The sequence below is a fragment of the Sus scrofa genome, chromosome 5 (assembly GCF_000003025.6).
Source record: "Sus scrofa isolate TJ Tabasco breed Duroc chromosome 5, Sscrofa11.1, whole genome shotgun sequence".
In the NCBI taxonomy this organism is placed as follows: domain Eukaryota; kingdom Metazoa; phylum Chordata; class Mammalia; order Artiodactyla; family Suidae; genus Sus; species Sus scrofa.
The window spans coordinates 70,386,013-70,408,918 of NC_010447.5; the positions used below are offsets into that span (position 1 = coordinate 70,386,013).

At 37.5% G+C, this 22,906-nt stretch overlaps 1 protein-coding gene across 3 annotated transcripts in view; it reads right to left on the reverse strand.

Moving 5' to 3' along the window:
- Nucleotides 5,842-22,906, reverse strand: part of CPNE8 (copine 8) — a 268,360-nt gene continuing 251,295 nt past the window's right edge. For 2 of the 3 annotated variants that reach the window (XM_013997926.2, XM_021092524.1), the window contains 2 exons: nucleotides 20,894-20,967; nucleotides 8,559-11,947 (listed from right to left, as the gene is read on the reverse strand). In XM_013997926.2, coding sequence (XP_013853380.1) covers nucleotides 11,759-11,947; nucleotides 20,894-20,967 — 263 coding nt within the window. In that variant the 3' untranslated portion in view covers nucleotides 8,559-11,758. Of the gene's footprint in view, nucleotides 5,980-8,558; nucleotides 11,948-20,893; nucleotides 20,968-22,906 lie in introns of those variants that run through there. The other variant, XM_021092523.1, reaches the window with a different exon arrangement.

Here is a 22,906-nt window from a genome sequence, read left to right on the forward strand (position 1 = left end):
GATACATGTTAGGCAGTAAATGGATCTTTTTTTAACTGAAGTAGTTACTGAATGAGATAACCTGATTTATACAGAAGGATCCAAAAAAGCCATTTTCAAGACAATAGAGAATGTAGCACAATTTAATAAAATATACCATGATGACAGAAGGAGCCACTGTCATCCACTTTGCAACAGGACACTGAGTGGCTTTGGCATATGACATTTCCATTAATTGGCTGTAGTAAGAAACCAAACAATGCAGAGAAAGATAGCAGGGCATATGGACAGATTGAACCTAAGAGACATGGTTTGGCAAAGGATCTAAGAGGAGATTTGGGACATTGAATCTAAGGATCTAAGAGGAATGTGATATTGAATCTCCCTGGAATATACCAGCATATTTGATGCATTTCAGAAATCTGTGAGGAATAAGAGACCCTGCCCTTTTCCACCTCATTCCTTACCACCCTGCTCTTCTTCACTCAGCTCTCACCACAGTGGCCCTCTTTCTGAGCTCTTAGCATGGCAAATTTTCTTTCCTTAGGGCCTTTTTGCCAGCTATTTCTTCCTCATGGATCTTACAGGTAATTCTTTGGCTTCAGATTTGTGTTGACCTCCTAACTAAAATAAGCACCAAAACATCTTCTGTCATATCACTTAGTTTATTTTCTTCATTGAACTTAATATACAATAATATCATATATATATATATATATATGACTAAAAAAATGCACAACCTGGAGTTCCCATCATGGCTCATGGGTAAGGAATCTGACTACTATCCATGAGGTTGTAGGTTTGATCCCTGGTCTTGTTCAGTGGGTTAAGGATCTGGCATTGCCATGAACTGCAATGTAGTTAGCAGACATGGCTCGGATCTGGCATTGCTGTGGCTGTGGCGTAAGGCTGTGGCGTAGGCCCGTGGCTGCAGCTCCAATTCAGACCCTAGCCTGGGAACCTCTATATGCTGTGGGTGCAGCCCTAAAAAGACCAAAAAAAAAAAAAAAAAAAAAAAGCACAAATTGCAGTCCTCCACAGCCAATCCGTAGCCATTAAATCCTTCCCCTTTGTTGCTAAGCAGAGGGTTCAAGAATACATTAAAATCATAATCATAAATGCCAGCATAGGATTTGCAAGTCTACTTGTCTTATTATGAATGCATTTGCAAAGTTCTAATCTTCCATGTTCTTGTCCACATTCTATACAGGACGGGAATATTTCCCCAGGGGTATATAATCAGTACAAAGAAAGGCAGTAAATGCTTGTAAAACATTGTCATTTCTTCTGTATTATAAGTCCTTTGCTTACTATCCCCACACTTACTGTTGTCTACACACATATGCAGGTACACACACACACACACACAAAATCCACTTGGAAATACACAAGGCACATATAAAATGCAAAGGATACAGTATAGTTTTTCAGTGCCTAAAATATGCATTCTTGCCTTTTTCCCTTTGAAGGTAGAATGTAGAATTTTGAATTTTGTTTTGTTTAGCATGTTTAGTCAAGGGAAATTTCAGAGCAGAAATAATATATTCTGGCATCTTGTGAATATTTTCTCTTCAGACTATAAATACCTGTGGCTATTAGATTGTGTCAAAGCTTCATTAATCTCTTCTCTCCTGCTGCCTGACTGCTTTTTGATCATTTCACTGCTAATTGGTACTGAATGCAGGTGGACAGAGAGAAGCCGTTGATGGCTATTCATTCCCTTTCATAGTTATGGTTTAGAGAAGGGAAAAATAAATATGGAAAAAGTGAGGTTTGGTGCTGTTTAAAGATCTTACTGATCTTTTCAGTGTAGAAATATTGAGAATCAGGCTTATCTTAAAATACCAAATTACTAATGTAACATTCTTAGTGATCAATATTTCAATTCAATTCACTTTCAATAATTCAATTGATTACCTAAGAGCTAGGCCCTGTGTTGTATATTAGAGATAGAAAAGTGGACAAGATTTGTCTACTTTCTGCTATCATGGAATTCATGGACAAACCTGGAATTTAGACAACAAACAAGTGGTTAAAAAATGTGAGAAATGACAGAAGGATAAAAGACACAGGCATGAGGGCACAAACAAATAAGCTCAAAGACATTCACAGAGCAATGGCACGTGGGCTGTTTTCTCATTTTTTCCCCCATAAACTTTGTGCTCTCAAGGCAAGGAGAATAATGTGGAGAACATGTGATTGACTTGGAGTGGTGATTTGGAATGATGGCTAAGCTAATAACCTGCCTTTTTAAATAAGAAGCTTTGATAACTAAGTGCATCAACTTGATTCAATAACCTCCTCCCATCAGGCTATTAAAGGGTCGAGCTTCAGGGTGTGTTCCAACTAAAGTAACTTACACTGGATCACAGAAGAATGGTGTTTTAGGAACCCTTGGAAATATCATCCCTTTTATATGGATGATAAAAATTAGGATTAGACATTTAAGTGACATTTTTTTTAAATCAGATAGCCAAGATAGAACCTCAGATCTTTTGACTCAAATATATGGCAAGGTTATGAATTATGCTCCTTAAGTCCACATGACTCCTTGACCCACACAGACCCAAACCTGCAGTCTCCACTTTATCAGACCTCCACAGGTGAAACAACCAAGCCCATGAAGTGGTTGACTTTCCAGGGACAAAGACAGCCCCCAAGGAGAAAGCTATTATTTTTTTTTCCTTTTAGGGCCACTCCTGCAGCATATGGGTGTTCCCAGGCTAGGGGTAGAATCGGAGCTACAGTTGCCAGCCTACGCCACAGCTACAGCAACATGGGATCTGAGATGCGTCTGTGACCCACACCATAGCTCACGGCAATGCCAGATCCTCAACCCACTGAGCAAGGCCAGGGATCAAACCTGCATTCTCATGGATCCTCGTTGGTTTGTTAACCACTGAGACATGAAGGGAACTCCAAGACACTTAAATTTTTACACCATGATCTCAACTGCCATCCCAGACCTAAAGAACTCAGCACATGACCCCCTGTCTATAAAACCTGATTCTCTCCCAAATGGCTCTGAGTGCCTCTTGCTCAGGGCTCCTGGCCACTCTGCTGGTCAATAAATCTTGCTTGAGATCTCAGTGCTGTGGTCAACTGTTTTTCTTTCCCCAGTGCTCTAACAGCTTCCAGCAATTTTATTACCAGTATATACAAGAGGACAAACACATATGCAATCTTTGGGATTTAGATTTCAGATCAAAGATTTAAAACTACCATGTATCATCAAAAATAAAAAAATTAAGAATACCTATTATTCTTTAACTTTCCAGACCACAATTTGGTGATCTAACTCAGGATTTGACAACAGTTATCATTTTCTAGTTCATTTCTAAAGGAATCTGCATTACTGTTCATATCCTCTCTTAATTCCTTTACATTCAGCCTTAATTCCTTCAGTACTTTCACTATCTCCCTTTTGAACTCAATGTCTGTCAGACTGCAGAGGTCTGTTTCATTGTTGACTGCTTTAGGTGAATTCTCCTGTTGCTTTAACTGGGAATGGTTTCTGAGCTCTTCATCTTGCTTTTGTTTTTCTTTTTCTGTGGATTTGGGGAAGCCAAACTATAGTCTTGTAAGGCTACTTCTATGCAAGAGTACTGATTTGTATTTTGGGGGTGTTAATTATTTATTTTTGGTGTGGGAGTTTGAATATTTGCTGTCTCTTTGGTGTGAGCAGGCTATTATCCCCAGGATGCTCAGTGTGTTTTCAGGGAGAAGAAGGCAATGGGTAGGGTTAGTAGGCAGTGGCTGGTTGTTAGGCTCTCAACAGCAGCAAGGACCTGCAGGAAGGTGGCACAGGCTATGTCTAGTTGCAGGGCCCTGGGAAGTGGTAATGAGCTCTAGGCGATCTACGAGGTAACCAGAGCTTTTGGCAGTAGCAGCAGCAGGTTGCGTGAGTTCCCAGGGGATTGAGAGCAACAACAGCTTGTGTTCGATTGCAATGCCCTCCTCTGAAGTGATTGGAACAGCCGTTGGTGCCTGTTCAGGGACCCCTAGTGACCCCTGCTTCTGGAGTCAGTGATAACTGTGGTGGTTTGCCCCCACCACCTGCAGACCTTGCATGAAGCAACCCATCTCACTTAGCCAACATAGGAGGTGCTGTACAGGCTGCTCCTAGTTGCAGGATCCTGGGAAGTGACAGAGATCAGGTGTGTGGGCACTGCCTGGAGCATTTGGCAGTGGCAGCAGCAGGGCGGGTATGTTCCCAGGGATGTGAGAGCACCAACAGGTGGTGTTCGGTCACAATGCCCTCCCCTGGTGCCCTTGAGGTGAATGGGGCTGCAGGTAGTGTCTGTTCATGGATGCCTAGTGGTGGCGAGCCACTCCCATCTCTGGAGCCAGAGATAACTGCGGTGGTTTGCCCCTGCCTCCTGTAGACCATGCAAGAAGCACCTCGTCCTGCTTAGCCCCCACAGGAGGTGCTGCAAAAGCTGGTCCTAGTTGCAGGTTCCTGGGAAGGGACAGTGATCAAGCATCTGAGCACTGGCCAAAGCATTTGGCAGTGGCAGCAGCAGGGTAGGTGTGCTTCCAGAGGAGCAAGAGCAACAACAGGTATTGTTCTGTCACAATGTCCTTCTCCATGATGCCCTCTGAGGTGGCTGGGGCTGCAAGTGATTTTTGTTCAGGTATCCCCAGTGGCAGGGGGCCATGCCCAACTCTGGAGTCAGAGATAACTGCTGCAGTGTGCCCCTCACCACCTGCAGACCACGCAACAAGCACCCTGTCCCACTTAGCCCATGCAGGACATGCTGTAGCAGCTGCTTCTAGTTGTAGAGTCTTGGGAAGGGACAGTGACCAAGTGTCTGGGCACCACCCAGAGTGTTTGGCAGTGGCAGCTGCAGGACGGGTGTGTTCCCAGGGTAGTGAGAGCAACAGCATATAGTGCTTGGTTGCAGTGCCCTCTTTTTTTCTTTTTGGCCAACCCCTGAGGTGACTGGGGTCACAGGTGGAGCCCACTCATAGGCCCCCAGTGGTGGCAAGCCACACCTCCCTCCGGCCTCCTAGAGGACTGCCAAGGTCTGTTCCTGCCACCTGTAGATCCTGCAAGAGGCACCACCTCGCACTTAGCCCCCTGATGCCCTTAGCCCACACAAGAGGTGCCTGGGCACCAGTCGCCTGCACAAGAAGTGCCCAGTTTCCCCAAATGAACAAGAGGCTTCTTGCAGCCTGTGGCCTACGCCAGAGCCTCCCCACCCGCTGAGAGCCCAGGGGCAAGCGCGTGCTCTGGTGCAGGGAGATTCCTCCGGCGGCCCGCCCCTCCTCCTCCCCCTCCCCGGCAATGGCGCCTTCCCTCTCCCGCGACTGCGGACTTTCTCCCAGGTTCCCTCTGCTGTGGCATTCCACTCCCAACCCACAGCATACCCCCCCCCCCCATGGCGCACTGTTCCTTAGCCCCTTAGGCTGTCTCCACACCGCCAACCCCAGTCCTCACCCCAGGACTTACCTCCAGAGCCTGAGTCTCAGCACCCAGTCCCCGCCCGAGTGTCTCAGACTGTGGTGTCCGGGCCGGTGGTTCAGATGATCCCTGTGGCTCTCACTCTGCTTTGCTGTTCTCAGTCCAGCTGCTACACTCTTCTGGGTGGCTTTGAGGTTGCGCTGACTTGGCTGATCTTTCCATCAGTTTAGGGGCTTCCCAGGTTGTGGGTTCCTTTTCTCCTTCACAGCTCCCTCTCAGGAATGCTAGTCCCATCCTGATTCCTTTTCTCTTTTTTTTTCTCTTGTTCTACCCAGTTATGTCAAGTTTCTTCCCTTTTTGGAGGTTTTAGTTCTTCTTCCAGCATTCAGTTCATGTTCTGTGTGAGTCGTTTTACATGTAGATGTGTTTTTTTGATGTGTTTGTGGGAGAAGGTGAGTGTGACCTCTGGCTCCTCCGCCATCTTGCTCCGCCTCTGAAAGTCTTTTCTTAACGCAAGAGTTTTTAGTAACTGCTGCTTTGTTTTCTCAGAGGTTCCCCGCATTTAAAGCTTCTAGTGCAGAATTATCTAAGGCCACCTGCCAAATATGACCATTTCTGAATTATAGAGTATGTCTTTTGCTATTGTTGAAAATGATAAAACAGTGAAATAATTTTGTTAATTTTAGGTAGATTCAGATTTAATTTTTTAAAAAGAATAGATAGATGTTTTATTTTGTGCTTCTTATCAGAATTATCTTATGGAAGGGTTATCAAACTGGTTATACTCTGACAAAATTACTGAACAATTCTTATAACTTTTATTTATTGTATAAGGTGAGGAAGCTATCTGAAAGAGAGCTATTTTTAAGCCCTCAATCATATTTCTTCTTTCCATCTTCCTCTTAATTTGTAAGCCCAATGATATCCACCTCTTTAACAGAAAATCTTATCAATATGAAATCAACCTATCTAAATACATTAGGAATGCCCAACATTCCCATTTCATGGAAATTAAATTAGTGAGTTACTTGTGTGATGAGAAAATCATGTTATGGCCACTGTGGCTTAAAGCAACTAAACAAGCAAAGCTTCAGCTCAGTTTGCTTTTGTTATTTCCATGGTAAGTGTTCAGTAGCCATATTTCTTAGATTTCAGAGATGAGATTTTCAGATCTCAGAGCATCTCCAAGGCCCAGGAAGTAAGAACAGTGGCAAGTGATAGGATTGGAGTGTTTTAATAAAGTATAAAGCAAGCAACAACCCTATTTTATGATGTTCAAAGGTATTTCCTCTAAAACTGTTCAAAAAGTCTGTGATAGGAATCAGAACAAGTATGTCTTTTGGCAATAACCTTAGTTTAATCATTATGTTATAATACTTCTGTGTATTATTTAGAATATTTTAATTGCAAATAAATATTTCCATGCAGGAGAATAGTTGTTGGAGGGCACATAAATTTAAAGAAAAAATAATTTTGTTATGGGGCATTTATTCTACTCTCTATTAGGCAAATCCTTCTATTTGGAGGCTCCTTACTCTGGTTGTGACACTTGAAATCTGAGTTGTGAATGTTGCTAGAATGAGCATCTGTGAACAGAGTGAAAACCATAACTCAGGCATGCATTTGTTTTCTCTTGTTCCCCCTTTCAGATATTCAAAGGAATCCCTTTTCAGCATTTGTATGCTCATGTTGTACCAAGTCTTCCCTCATCAAAATAATATTTTAAGAACTGATAAAGACTTTCAGAAAAAAAAAATCTTGGTACAGTTATGTCAGTAGGTTTACAAAATTCTTATCAATTCTTAAAAGTCTATGTCTCTCATCTTAGCACCTGTTGCTTACAGTTAAATGACTTTCAGTTGAGCAAATATAGGAATATTTGGTGGGAAGGTGGGGGTAAAGTATATAGTAATGGTGAAAAGGGAAGTCATTTAAAATTGTGTTTAAGTAAAAAAACCAAATTTCAGTCCCTTGGCTTTCATTTTTCAATGTCCTGTGGGTTATCTGATGATAGATTAACAAATAAAATCTGAGTGGTAGCATGCTTTTTTAGATGATTGAAAGCCAACAGTATAAAAAGATGTAAATTATTTAATGTAAATTTGAGATTCTCATGAGGAATCTCATAGCTAATTCTTCCAGGCCTTGCTTCCACAATAGATTTGTCATGAAATTACACACATGTGAAATATTTTTTAAATTTAATTGTAATATAAATATATTAGGGAATATAAGTAGAAAATACAGACCTATTACAAGCAAAGATTATTTGAGAAATAATCTAATATATGGCTTTTCTGCCTTTTTATAAAAATGTATTATAGTTGATTTATAGCGTTGTACCAATTTCTACTGCACAGCAACGTGACACACACACACATATAAAAAATACGTATTTTTTTTAAAGGGAGTGTATGTATATATAAAAATATATACAAATATATATATGTATAATCCCTTTCTTATATTATCTTCCATCATGGTCTATCCCAAGAGACTGGATATAGATCTCTGTACAGTAGGACCTCATTGCTTATCTATTCTAAATGTAATAGTTTGCATCTACTAACCCCCAAATCCCAGTCTATCCCACTACCTCCTCCCTCTCCCTCCTGGCAACCAGAAGCCTGTTCTCTGTCTTTTCTGCCTTTTTTTTTTTTTTTTTTTTTTGCCATTTCTTGGGCTGCTCCCACGGCATATGGAGGTTTCCAGGGTAGGGGTCTAATCGGAGGTGTAGCTTCTGGCCTATGCCAGAGCCACAGCAACGCAGGATCCGAGCCGCGTCTGCAACCTGCACCACAGCTCACAGCAGCGCTGGATCCTTAAGCCACTGAGCAAGGCCAGGGATCGAACCGTCAACCTCATGGTTCCTAGTTGGATTCGTTAACCACTGAGCCACAACAGGAACTCCTTTTCTGCCTTTTTAAGTCAAGGTATGCTTTCCTGCCTTTCCTGATGAAGCCTAGGAGTCCCAACTACATAAGTTATCTGTGACACTGTTGGGAAAGCTCTACACAAGTATAACTTTTTACAAGTTGATTTCCATTCTTTTGATTTTTTTTTAAGTGATACCATACCACATACACTCCAAAGAAACCAATTTGATCCTCAGCTCTGTTTTTATCTTTTTTTTTTTTAATTATGGAGTGTATCTGATTTGTGCTAATGACACAAATTAGTCTGCAAGTGAATTTTTATTAAGTATCTTGTCATTTTGGGTCAATTATGGGTAAAAGTAACACAAAGGCATAAAACAGTTAAAATATACATAAGCTCAAAGGACAAGGCATGCTCCCAGGAAAATCTTTGGCAGTTGTCCATCTTCTTAAGAAAACAAGCACCTCAGCCTCATCCTTATGAGAGAAACCTCTTTATGTCCTAAATTGATGATAGGGCACAGTAATAAAAAAGTGCATGAGTCCATCGACTTATCTTCACCAAGTCTAATAAACAGAACAGCCTATGCTCCAAACCTGCTTCCACTCTTGTCTCTCCTATCCCCAACACAATTTAGAGTCATATCTACTTTTTCTTTTCTCGCCATGTTACACGCTGGAAGAGAGAATTTTAAAAGTAGTGATTGAGTCATCTGATGTTCTTATTTGCAGCAGTTATACACCTTAGTTACATATTACAGTTTCCTAGGAATCCTTGAAAATTTACTTATTTCAAGTGCTAGTAAATCACATTCTCTAATTTGGGGAAGACAAGATGCCCCAGATAAAGTAAAACTGTTTATGTATAATATGAGTGATTAATATGTTAAAATGCAACATAAAGATGAGTTCATAGAAGGTACTGATTATTGTCAGCTGATTAAAAGACCATGGTTGGGAGAAGTTAGGGCTTGAGCTAGAACATGCAAAGGATATTCTAGATGAAGGCCTAAGGAGAGAGCTTGATTGATGGAAGGAAAAAATATGAACTATGCCTGTGACTCCAAATGAATTAGATTGGTTGTGGAAGAGTGATGAGAGAGGACCAGATAGTCTTAATATTCATTTAGGAAGCAATGGGATATATAACTGGGTAAAGCCAGATGATAGAGATGCCTGAATAGAAGGCTGAAGGTTCATTCTGGAGTTAAAATGATTTTCATCAGCAAGGAAAAAAATGAGATTAGAGAGAGAGGACAGCACCCAAAGCCTTCGGGGTTCTAGAGGGTACCCATCATAGTCTGTTTTTTTTTTTTTTTTGTAGCAGGTTTGATGACTTGGAGCTATCACTCTTCTCTTAATATACATCTTTCTCACTGCTCATCTGCCTACTGTTTGGATATCCCTGATACCTGAATTTGAATGTGCAACTTTTGGAATGCATTTGTGTTTATGGACTATGTCTCTGGGATTTTTCATTGTATATCCCTTGACAACTAGTCCAAAAGTTTAAGTAGTTATTTTCACAACGGTAACGAGCTCTACTCAAGTTATACAGTCTTGGATAAATCACCCAACCTCTTCAGTTTTGGTTTCTTCATTGATGCAACAAACAGACAAGTCTAGGTATTTTCTAATCTTACATACAGAACTAACATCACATATGTTTCTGATGATTATTCTCAGCCATACAAAGGATAAAGTTTGTAACTGAGATTGTTTATTAACCATCTGCCCTCACTAGGTTTGGGCAATCTATAATTTAGATATGGAAATGTACAGCTTTCATTTTATCTCATCAATTCAAAGAAAAATAACTGATGTTGGACAAGAAAGAATATTGATCTTATTTATTTTTGTTTTTTGAACTGATAAAAAAATTGTAGGTTAATAAACTATACTAGCATAAATATTTAAGACCAGTAAAGGAAATCATCAGACCCCATGTCATTCAGACATAAAATTTACAGAGCAAATACTTATCCTTTTAAAAATTTTAATATATACCTAAAAATGGACCATTTAGGATTACATAATTATATAACATTGATACGCTTAGATATGTGAATGGATATATTTTTCTTTTCAGTAAAATAGTTTCATGCTTATAAAAGTCACTAAGTCCACTTGGGACAAAAAGAATGAGATATAGTAGAAATAAACCGAGTTGTAGATAGGGTAAGTGAGGCAAATATTATAAAGTTGACACACACACAAAAAAATAAATACACTTTTCTCTTATTTAAAGGCAATTCACAATCATATCCAGGAATTTTGTGAGAATTTAAGGCCATTTGTTCTAAAGAAATGCTTTAATTTAGATACGACTGTCATTCTTGACACAAAACTGTAGTTCTTGTAAAAACTGTACATGCAAAAACTCTTTACAATTAACTGTGGACAGACAGATCAGTATATAGGAGCAGGTTTTTTCACAAATGTATTGTGCACTAAGTCACATGGTTGTGTATATTTAACTGGGAATTTTTGACAAAAAACTTCCAGCCTGTGCACCTTGTGTGGCAACTTGGAAAGAAATACAAATTAAGAGAGCCAGTATCCCTTTGAATTAAAATATCTAGACAAGGTATAATGAAATAAAAAGTTTAAAACATCTGCTACATGGTTTACAGTTAAATATTCTGGGCTTTAACCTTTCTACATAGTATTGTAGACCATAGTATAAAGACGTTACTTTTTTACACAAAGTATATTCTGTGCATTTACAGGTCACTATATTTGACTTTTTATTATTTCTACTTAGCATTACAAAACATAAACAAACTGTAGTCTAAATTCAGAACCCAAACTGCATGAAAAATGCATGTGCTTTCAGGATACACATCTGCTAAGTGTAAACTCCCATACTTGGCAAATAGCACAGAGGAACTGATTACTAAGCAAATGCAGCTTCATAAGACAACTCACTTACTGAGAGACATGAAAGAATCTTTCCCTTCCCTTGCTCACAATTGCATTTGTCCAGTCATTCAAAGAGATATTGCTCTTGTGATTATAGCTATTGCAATTTAGAAGACAAAGGATTCAATATTCAAAATTTGTATTCTTAAGAACAGTTATAAAAGTATTGAGAGTTAAAAAGTAGTAACATGTAAACATTGATACAGAGAGACTGCTTTCCTATACATACAGCAGTCGAGGGCAATATTTGATTTAAAAACATAGCTTGTGCTTGTTCCCAACAATACATTGGAAATAGCTGTTTCTGTCCAAAAAACATTTAAAGATTCAGAGAAGACATCCATATTTTGCTTTAAGCATTTAAACAATATTTCTGTTGCTCATGCAACAACCATATTTACAGTTTTGGTTTAGGAAGATAATTAATTTTGGATTCAAGAAAGCATGTTAACCAATACTGCTGAAACCAAACTGAGAAAAGTGTCTCAGTCCCTGGTTCATTATAGAGCACCAGGAGCAAAGTATGGACTCAGCAGTTCTAACCGAAGCGTAGTCACATCAGCATTTTGGAGTACAGTCATATCTGAGTCTGTAACACATGTGTAGGTGGAGTGTATGGGGGAGGTGCAGGTGATGGCTTGATTCCTCTGGCCCTCATGTAGGAGAGAAACTGCTCAGGGATCTCCGCTAGGACATCTTTAGCCAATCTAGCCATGCTCAGTATGTGGTTTCCGCTTCTGTCGACATAATCCCTGAATGGCACAAACTAAAACAGAGGTGAAAGAAAGTTATAAAATAGACATTAGCATGCTATTTGTTAGCCACAAAACCTAGCACATATCAACATCTGGTTGTGGGAGAATCAGGGAAGTCTGGAGTAATGGTGAGATGCATAATAATTACTATGCATTTTTTTGTGTTTATATCCTTTATTCTGTCAATATTCGGTATATCACATTCATTGATTTTCATATGTTGAATCATCCTTGTATCCTAATTATAAATCCCATGTGGTCATGGTTTATGATCCTTTTAATGTGCTTTTGGATTCAGTTTGCTAGCATTTTGTTCAGGATTTTTGCATCCATGTTCATTAGGGATATTGGCCTGTAGTTTCTTTTCTTGTGGTGTCATTGGGGAATACTTGTATCAGGGTAATGCTGGCCTCCAAATGTGCTTTGAGTGCTTTTAACCTTCAGTTTTTTGAAAGAATTTGAGAAGGACTGGTATCAATTCTTCTTTAAATGTTTGACAATTCATCATATAGCCATCTGGTCTACTAATGCATTTTAAAGAGATTCATTACAAATAGCTCAAGCAGTGACCACACCTTTCTAATATAAACCTTATCTAAAAAGGGATATAATGGTTATCTATGTTTTTCCCCACATAACTTCTGTCTTCTGGTCATCAGATTGCTCCATGTGTTCTGCAGTTCTGAGTTCTATACCCAACCTGACTCCCAACTGGTCAGGTTAGGATGGAGCATTATCCTATTTACAGCTCAGTTTCTCATCAAATGGAGTTCATACATGACTAATTCATCCTTCAATGGAGAAGTATTACTAAATGCAGGGTTAAAAAGCAGTGTATATTGTTAAAGAGTTCTAAACATACATGAAGTATTTTTTAATTGTATTACTAGAACATCAAACCAAATGGACAATGAATATAAAATTTACATAGTTCACATTTGTAGGAACCTGAAATCCTTAATACATTTTGACTCCTGTACCAGATGTTGAGGTTTTTTTTTTTTTTTTCCTTTTTTTTTTCTGTTATTTGGAAAAGAAAAACAAAACAAAACCCCTCAACATAAGATTTTGGTATACTTCTTATTGGAAAATAAAATATCATCATTCTTATTTTTACATCCCATAAAAATGTCAGCTCAACACAGAATGCACTGACAATAGCTTGTCTGATCCCATTCTCATTTATAACAGTTACCTAAGTTAAACATTGTGCTGCTTGAGGACATTATTTCAGTTTCACCTTAGAAACATAATGATTCTTGAAAGCAATTTGGGAATGATTGGAGCTATTAATGTGGTGATAGTTTGGAGACAGTAATTTTAAGCACAGTGAAGACATTTCAGGATGGTGAACAGTTTTCAAAAATTATATTTAAAAGTTTGAATTAAATCATTTTTTTCTTCAAGGAAAACAAGAAAGTGAGCATATTTACATCTCATACTGTAATACAATGATTTTAAATTTATTTTGAATAATTTACTTTTGATTTAAGCAGTTCTCAAGATATGCGTTCAGGAAAAAAAAATGTTATTAAGAAGCAGACTTTAAACCAGTCAGGTGGCAACAGATAAAGCAAGTGAAAATGTTAAGAAATCAAATAGCAAATGTAATAACAATTATGCAGTAAAAGGAGTCTTTTGAGGAAGAGAAGAAAAATCTCCTTTCTTTTTAAAATAAGACACACAATAGACAGAAGCAAACTCATATGACCATAATTTTACCCTGTCTTGCTACCCAGAAGAAAACTCAGCACAGCTTTTAGAAAGGTGTGATTAAAAAGGTGACAAATATTTCTTTTAACTCACAGGTAGCTAAGTAACAGTAAGAGAAAACTAACAGTGAATATAATCTTCAGCTGAAAAGAGAAATGGGAATGGGATGTGAATTTCTGTGAAGTTATAACTTGGACAAGACATCTTGAAAGCAAAGAGCTACAAAAAAGTGAGGTTTATTTTCTCTCTGAAACTATAATTAGAAAAGTAGGAAAATAAGAATTAACCTAGTTAAGGATTAATGAGAAAAATATTTAATTTCAGCTATAGTTAATTTCTTATTTTAAAAGGCACAGTATTTTAAAATTAAGTATTTAGTAATGTTGGTATGGTTAGGATACACACAATTATCTTTTAAACTGTTTAGGAGATCAGTTTTTCAAAAATCTGTACCTCATATCTACATTTCAGGGAAATGATGACATTTTGGCAAATAGTTGCTACTTTTCTAGGGAAAGGGGAATTTTTTTTTTTTTTTTTGTCTTTTCAAGGCCGCATCCGCGGCATATGCAGATTCCCAGGCTAGGGCCTACGCCACAGCCCAAGGCAACACTGGATCCTTAACCCATTGAGCAAGGCCAGGAATCGAACCCGCAATCTCATGGTTCCTAGTCGGGTTCGTTTCCCCTGAGCCACGACTGGAACTCAGAAAGGGGAAATCTTACCTTCTTGTGTCTTTCCTTTACCTCAACTTTGCTCATATATTTGCTTTTAATTGGGTCTTTAGTTTTCTCCTAGACCATGGAAATTAAACTCAGTTATCTTTTTACCCCTTTTCTCACAAACTATGGAATTAGACTTTCCAGGTGCAGAGGCTGGTTCTGCTGCTTATTATTAGCTGCATGATTTCAGACAAATTATTTTCCACTCTGCTTTAGTTTTCTCTTGTATAAAATGAGGATAATAATAATAATGCCTACTTCATTAGGTTGTCATGTTAAATAAGCTAACATAGATGCTTTAAACAGTGTTCAACTTATAATATGCACTATTTTTGATACTATTATTATTTATACATTTATATATGTGCTGTAAATATTTTATACTTACTAGTCTTTTAATTACATTCATATCAAACTTTAAACACAAGAACTGTTTTTATCAATTTTTAACCTCTTTCAAATTTAAGTATTAGTATTGTAATCCAAACTTGTAATTCCTGGATTTTTTGTTACTTTAAAATATGCATTTTTTTCACCTTTCCAGCAAATCCTGTAAGATGAGCTAAATTTTTTTAGTGAAGTAAATAAAAATTCATTTTTAAGATATGATACTCTGGAATATCAAAAACTAAGATTCACAATTCCTGTTCTCACAATACATGCAGTTCTACTCATCTTTATTTATTTTTTGTCTTTCTAGGGCCACACCCATGGCATATGGAGGTTCCCAGGCTAGGGGTTGAATCAGGAGCAGTAGCCGGCCTACGCCACAGCAATGTCAGATCTGAGCTGTGGCTGCGACCTACACCACAGCTCATGGCAATGCCGGATCTTTAACCCACTGAGCGAGGTCAGGGATCAAACCTGCCTCCTCATGGATGCTAGTCAGATTCATTTCCACTGAGCCACGATGGGAACTTTCAGTTCTACTCATCTTTAAAACACGTTCAGGAGTTCCCGTCGTGGCGCAGTGGTTAACGAATCTGACTAGGAACCATGAGGTTGCAGGTTCGGTCCCTGCCCTTGCTCAGTGGGTTAACAATCTGGCGTTGCCGTGAGCTGTGGTGTAGGTTGCAGACGCGGCTCAGATCCTGCGTTGCTGTGGCTCTGGAGTAGGCTGGTGGCTACAGCTCCGATTCGACCCCTAGTAGCCTGGGAACCTCCATATGCCACGGGAGCGGCCCAAGAAATAGCAAAAAAAGACAAAAAGACAAAAAAAAAAAAAATAAAAAATAAAACACGTTCATAAATAATGGGTAAGAAATAAATCCTATCTCATTTAACTTACTTTTGCTAAATGGGGGCACTGATTCTGATCCGCCCCTTGAGTATTAGGGACCTTGCCCCTGGGTTAAGAGTCTCTGTCATAGCAAGTGATATTATCAAGAGGAGTATGCCTCATCCCACATGTGTTGTGAGTAGAAAAAAAAAAAATGTTGAGAACCACTAACCTAAATTATTTAAACCTTTTCCGAAGGAACACTCAACTCCTTAGTCATGTCATGAGGTACTTCCCTAAGTGAGAGATGCAAATGACAAGTGACTCTTTGTTTCCTTTACCTCTTATTAGTGTTGAGTCTTGCACTTTTCATGACAAAATATGCCCTCTTTCTTCTTGGACTATTGCTTATATCCTTCTACAATCACAGTTTTCCAGTCACCTTCTCAGACCACTCTGCTTATTGTCTCTTTAAACCTCTCATTTTTGATCACTGTACCTGGGGACTTCCTGTTCAAAATAACGCCCGTGTATTTGTGAAAGTTATGATGATCATTGACAATTATCACAAGTTAATGGACCCTTAAAATGTTTAGGTTAAAGGAAGAAATCAATTTTTACTTTGTACTAATTTATCACATTATATAAATAATACCACTAAACGCATTCTGTTCAGTAGAAATCTACCATATTCTTGACATTCTATACCTTTCTTTTAGGCGTGGAATTCATCCAGTACAAGACAAATGTTCTACATGTCTGCTCTAAGAGCTAGCTTTGCCTATTTGTGAAGAAAGTTTGAATCAGTTTGGGCATATAGGCTTTTAGTTGCTGTTCTGCTCAATTTTACTTGATTGTTCCCACTTTGCAGAAATCCATTAGTGATTTTCAAGTCTAAGCCTTCAAGGTTATTATTCTTCTTTTAATGGTAAATATGATTTAAATATAATTTTTAAGGTAATCATAGGCTGGACAGCAGCTGTAAGCAGCCAGGAGAAATGATACTGTGTTATATACAATGGCCAATCCATAGCACAAGCAAGCAAATAAACAAATATAAAGCCTTAAATTATACTGAGTTAAGAAAATAACTCATTTAAATTTTAGAATAACAACCAGCATACTGTTTATACTATAGTCATATGAGACTGAATCTTGAGGCAATGAATATAATCACACATAGACTGACTACACTGTCATATGTCAAGCTATAGCTACTATGCAACAGTGACATAAAATTGCCTTCCTGCTGCACTATGCCAACATACTAATAATCTGATACTGATAGTAATGCATTTATTGAGCAACTAGTATGTGGGAGGCCTTATGCTAAGTGATTTGGTACTAAGTGATATCTCATTTAGTTTTTTTTTTTTTTTTTTTTTTTTTGTCTTTTTGCTATTTCTTGGGCCGCTCCCGTGGCATATGGAGGTCCCCAGGCTAGGGGTCGAATCGGAGCTATAGCCACCAGCCTACGCCAGAGCCACAGCAACGCGGGATCCGAGCTGCATCTGCAACCTACACCACAGCTCACGGCAACGCCAGATTGTTAACCCACTGAGCAAGGGCAGGGACCGAACCTACAACCTAATGGTTCCTAGTCAGATTTGTTAACCACTGCGCCACGACGGGAACTCCTCATTTAGTTTTTATAAGCATATTAGCCACATTGTGAACTTAACAGAAAAGGAAATCAAAATTTAAAAGACTTTAATTAACTTACCCCAAAATCAGACAGTTAGAAGTATTGGAGACATTATATGAACCCAAATTGATCTCTTATACATTAACCATTACAGTGATATGAAAAGGGGAATAGATCCTACTAGTATAATTATAATTTGGTCTTTTATGAGAGTAGGTGCATTATAACAGAAAGAGCACGGGGTTTTGGAACCAGAATTCTACTAGTAATTTGGATCTACCGATTTATGACCTATATATTGGTACAAGTTGTTTAACATTCTATCTTGGGCTTCACTGTCCTTACTTATAAACTACTGTAAGGCAAAAAGTGGCCAGTACTTTTTGCAAGATATAAAGATATGTTAATAAAGTGAAGGAATGGGAAAATTGGTCCAAGTGTGCAGAGAGGGCTTTGTGAAAGGCTGTGTACAGTGGAAAATTTCAAAATGGTTTTTATCAGCCCAATGAGGAGGAAGAATATCCTAGGTAAAATGACAAGAGAAAATAAAAACAAGAACTACAAAAATGGGTGCTACAAAGACTGTTAATCGTCCTATTTGTCTAGACAAAGTATGTGTGCATGCCTGTATTTGTAGCTAAAGAGGAGAACTGGAGTCAGGCCATGTAGATTCTTTTTTTTTTTTTTTTTTTTTTTTGGCTTTTTAGGGCCACAACTGGGCACATGGAAGTTCCCAGGATAGGGGTCGAATCGGAGCTGCAGCTGGCAGCCTGTGCCACAGCCATGGCAATGCCAGATCTGACCATGTCTGCGACCTATACCACAGCTCTCAGCAACGCCGGATCCATGACCCACTGAGTGAGGCCAGCGATCAAACCCACATCCTCATGGATACTTGTCAGGTTCATTTCTGCTGTGCCACAATGGAATTTCCCAGGCCATCTAGATTCTTAAATGCTATGTTTGGGTTTTAGAAGCAAATATACAGAATATTTGTTAAGGATTTTAGAATAAGACATTTTAAGATTAAATAATGGCTCTGCTTTTTACTATGTGAGTATGGACACAAGAGGAATTCAGCTTCATTTTTTCTTTTATGAAATATGGTAATGAAAGTATCTGTCTCATAAAGTCAAGGTGAAGTAACATCATAGCTCTTAGCCTGCCAAGCATACAGAACACTTAATAAATGATTACTATTATTATATGAAGATGTTGGATGCCACTTGAGTTGACATAATAATGAAAATTCCACCTACTATCAACTTTCTGTTGAAACTCTGCCACCTTCTACTATTTACAGTCTTAGGCTCTTGCTTTGTCCACTTAAGAAATATGAAATTTCATTCACTGTGTGCGATCTTGATTGGAAATGTAAGAAACTGAAAGCAGTGAAACGGTAAGAGAGCCTAAATAGACCCTATTTTCTGATAATAGTTTAGGCAGGAAAACTAACAGCATTGATTTTGATTGATTATTAACAGCATTGATATTTTCTGATGGTAGAAAGATTGATAATATATCTTACACTGATAAACAAAGTATTTTCATGTCTCTTACTTCCTCTGAGACTCACATCATGGAAAGAGTAAAGATAAAAGAATGTAGAGTCTGGATGTAAGGGAAGGTTCAGAGAGATTTATTGACTTGTTCAATATCAGAGTGACAACAATATAATTTCATAGATCTGGGTCCTATCTCAATATTTTGTCCAATGTAGCATATCCAATTAGAGACTAAACACTTTCATGATCAAGGGAATTTTTGTTTTATGAATAAAATTACCAACAACTGTTGGTTGTCACTAACAACATATTAGTCCCCTTAAAGGAAATCAGTGATGTGAGAAATCCTAACTACCTTCCAAGGGAGAAAGTAATACCAGTTTCCATTAAGCATCATTTAGATGATACCATGAGATATGAAGTTGTCTCTGTTAACTTCGTAAAAATGCATTAGAACAGCAACACAGCACGCTCTAAGGACTTCAAATTCATACTTTGCTATAGTAACTTAATTTTTTAGCAACTGTGAACCAGACATTATGGAGAAATTTTTAGAAAAAGTGTAATTACTTGGATCCATAATTATGCTAATGAGGTTAAGGTGAATAACCATGTGTCTAATTACAAAAACAAACACCATGGGATTCTTAAATAGATGACCACATCACCATGGTTTTTCTCAGTTGCTTTTAAATTAATTATTCGTGTGTGTGCTTTTTACTCTACCAAGAACATTAGGTCAAAAGTTTAAATCATATTTAATTATCTCCTTAAAAAACTGTCATACAGACATTTCTATTTTAAAATTTAATTTTGCCGACTGATGAACACTGCTTTTATCTTTTTCGAGAATAAATTTTATATTAACAGGTTAATTTATATCATTTTACCTTTCTAACTATTTTAATCATTTTTGTTGTATTTTACTGAGTTCTGTTTTAGTACTGTATTTTATATACATTACCTGATTTAATCTTTACAACAACGCAGAACACTGATATTTAGGAAGCTTGTACAAGGAATCACAGAGGACAATCCAGGATTTGAACCGAATACTGTCAGATTCCAAATTAGATTCTCTTGGCTATATTATGAGTGAATATATAGGTTATTATTTAGGAGATAATATGAAGTCCATTGTTTGCTCCTTCAAAACTTTTATATCATGTGCTCAAATGGTACCAAGACTTTCCTTCCTTTTCCTATTTAAAAGGTATACTTCACAGTCCTTTTTTTCTTTCTGACATCCTAAAAGATATGGAGACTAAAGTATGCAGAAATTGGTTGATTTAACTCCTTTGTTTCAATGATAAATTTTAATCATATTAATTACTGATTTTTTCTCTCTATTCACTCCTTGAAAAGTTTTAAAGTATATTTTTATTCTAATAGAATTATACATATACATATACACAATATATATACCAATTATGTTATATTTATCATTTATTATTATACACATTATTTTATGATACTATGCATTGATGCATATATTATTATTTACATATTTTATATAATTTATACATTTATATATAATTGTAAGATCTATTTCTCTACTTTTCTGACATAATCTATGGGGGAAATATAAAAAAAACTACAACATTTTTGGTTTGTTTCTATTAAGTTTACTTTCCTGAATGTGATTCAGCTGTCTTAAAATATATTTAATCTTTGAGGAGTAAATAATGAATATATAAGCATAATTTAAAAGTCCATTATATTTTAGTACCTAATTTTACTAAAGATCTCAATGATATTTTCTGGTAATCGTAACATTAGAAAAGACACATTAATATTTCTGCTTTATATTTGAATACTTATTTTAGGCCCTGTTACTTCACATACATCTCATAGAAAACCAACTGACTAAATTAAATGAAACCTGAGACTCCTGATTTCAGTTTAAGTTGTTCAATTACAAATCAGACCTGAGCTTGGTGGATGCAAACTCTTACATTTGGAATGGATAGGCAATGGGTCCTACTGTACAGCACAGGAAACTGTGTATGACTGGGTCCCTTTGCTGTACAACAAAAATTGAATAAACACTGTCAATCAACTATACTTTAATTAAAAACAAAACAAAACAAAAAAGCAGACCTGATGTGGGCTCTTTACAACGAACAAAATAAATAATTTTCATTACTTCTTACCTGCACAATGTCCCTTTCAGCATATCTTCCTCTGGAGGAAACTCTTACATCATCTCCATCCAATTCAACCATTGCTTGAAAATAAATAGAATCTTTATTTAGTGCATTTTAGCCCTGTACTAAAACAAGGTAGGCAATAAAGAAATCAAGATGTGTGAAAGCAATATGTCCCATGTATTGCTTGCGGATCCTCTCATCTCCCCAGTGATTTCTTCCACAAAATTTGACTGAGTGCAAATTTGACAAGTGGAGAAAGCAAGCTAAGACCTCATGTGACCCTTTGAAAGGTGAGGAGGGCCTATGCAGTGCAGAGGTCTCCCCATTCTAAAGGTTCTCAACTCCGGGTTATAAGCTGACATGGCTGACTGAGCAAGTGATGCCAATTCATTCTATTTTAATTTTTTCCTTTTAATTTAAGAAACTTGGCACTATTCAGTAAGAATTTTCAATAACAACTTGAACTTTACTGTCTTTGAGACTACAACAAAGCTCTATGATCATATTGTCTATAATCTATTTATGAATAGATTTAAAAACAAAGAGGCATTTGTTCTGCCCTTACAGTGATTGGATGAAGTATGGTTTTTCTGAAGTATGGCTTTTTTTTTTTTTTGGCTGGTTAAAAATAATTTTGACATTACATACATCAACTGTCCTGTTGTATCACAGCACAGTTATATCAATGCTGTGATATAACAGGACAGTTGGTGACACAGTAATGTTATGCTGCAATTAAGAACACTTTTCAGACACCATCAAACTCCTAGAAGAAAACATAGGCAAAATACTCTCTGACATCAACATCATGAATATTTTCTCAGGTCAGTCTCCCAAAGCAATAGAAATTAGAGCAAAAATAAACCCATGGGACCTCATCAAACTGAAAAGCTTTTGCACAGCAGAGGAAACCCAAAAGAAAACAAAAAGATAACTTACAGAATTGGAGAAAATAGTTTCAAATGATGCAACTGACAAGGGCTTAATCTCTAAATATATAAACAATTTATACAACCCAACAGCAAAAAACTAATCAATCAATGGAAAAATGGGCAAAAGACCCGAATAACTGTTCTCCAAGGAAGATATACAGATAGCCAGCAAGCACATGAGAAAATGCTCAACATCGCTGATCATAAGAGAAATGCAAATCAAAACTACCATGAGATACCACCTCACACCAGTCAGAATGGCCATCATTAATAAATCCACAAATAACAAGTGCTGGAGGGGCTGTGGACAAAAGGGAACCCTCCTGCACTGTTGGTGGGAATGTAAACTGGTACAGCCACTATGGAGAACAGTTTGGAGAGACCTTAGAAATCTATACATAGAACTTCCATATGACCCTGCAATCCCACTCTTGGGCATCTATCCGGACAAAACTCTACTTAAAAGAGACACATGTACCCTCATGTTCATTGCAGCACTATTCACAATAGCCAGGACATGGAAACAACCCAAATGTCCATCGACAGATGATTGGATTCGGAAGATGTATATATACACAATGGAATACTACTCAGCCATAAAAAAGATGACATTATGCCATTTGCAGCAACATGGATGGAACTAGAGAATCTCATCCTGAGTGAAATGAGCCAGGAAGACAAAGACAAATACTATATGATGTCACTTATAACTGGAATCTAATATCTAGCACAAATGAACATCTCCTCAGAAAAGAAAATCATGGACTTGGAGAAGAGACTTGTGGTTGCCTGATGGGAGGGGGAGGGAGTGGGAGGGATTGGGAGCTTGGGGTATCAGACACAACTAAGAATAGATTTACAAGGAGATCCTGCTGAATAGCATTGAGAACTATGTCTAGATATTCATGTTGCAACAGAACAAAGGGTGGGAAAAATGTATACATGTAAGGATAACTTGATCCTTTTGCTGTACAGTGGGAAAATAAAATTAAAAAAAATAATAAAAATAAAATAAAAGCAGTTGGAATAGAAAAAAAAATAGATAAGTCTTGGAGTTCCCTGGTGGCTCAGTGGGTTATGGAGC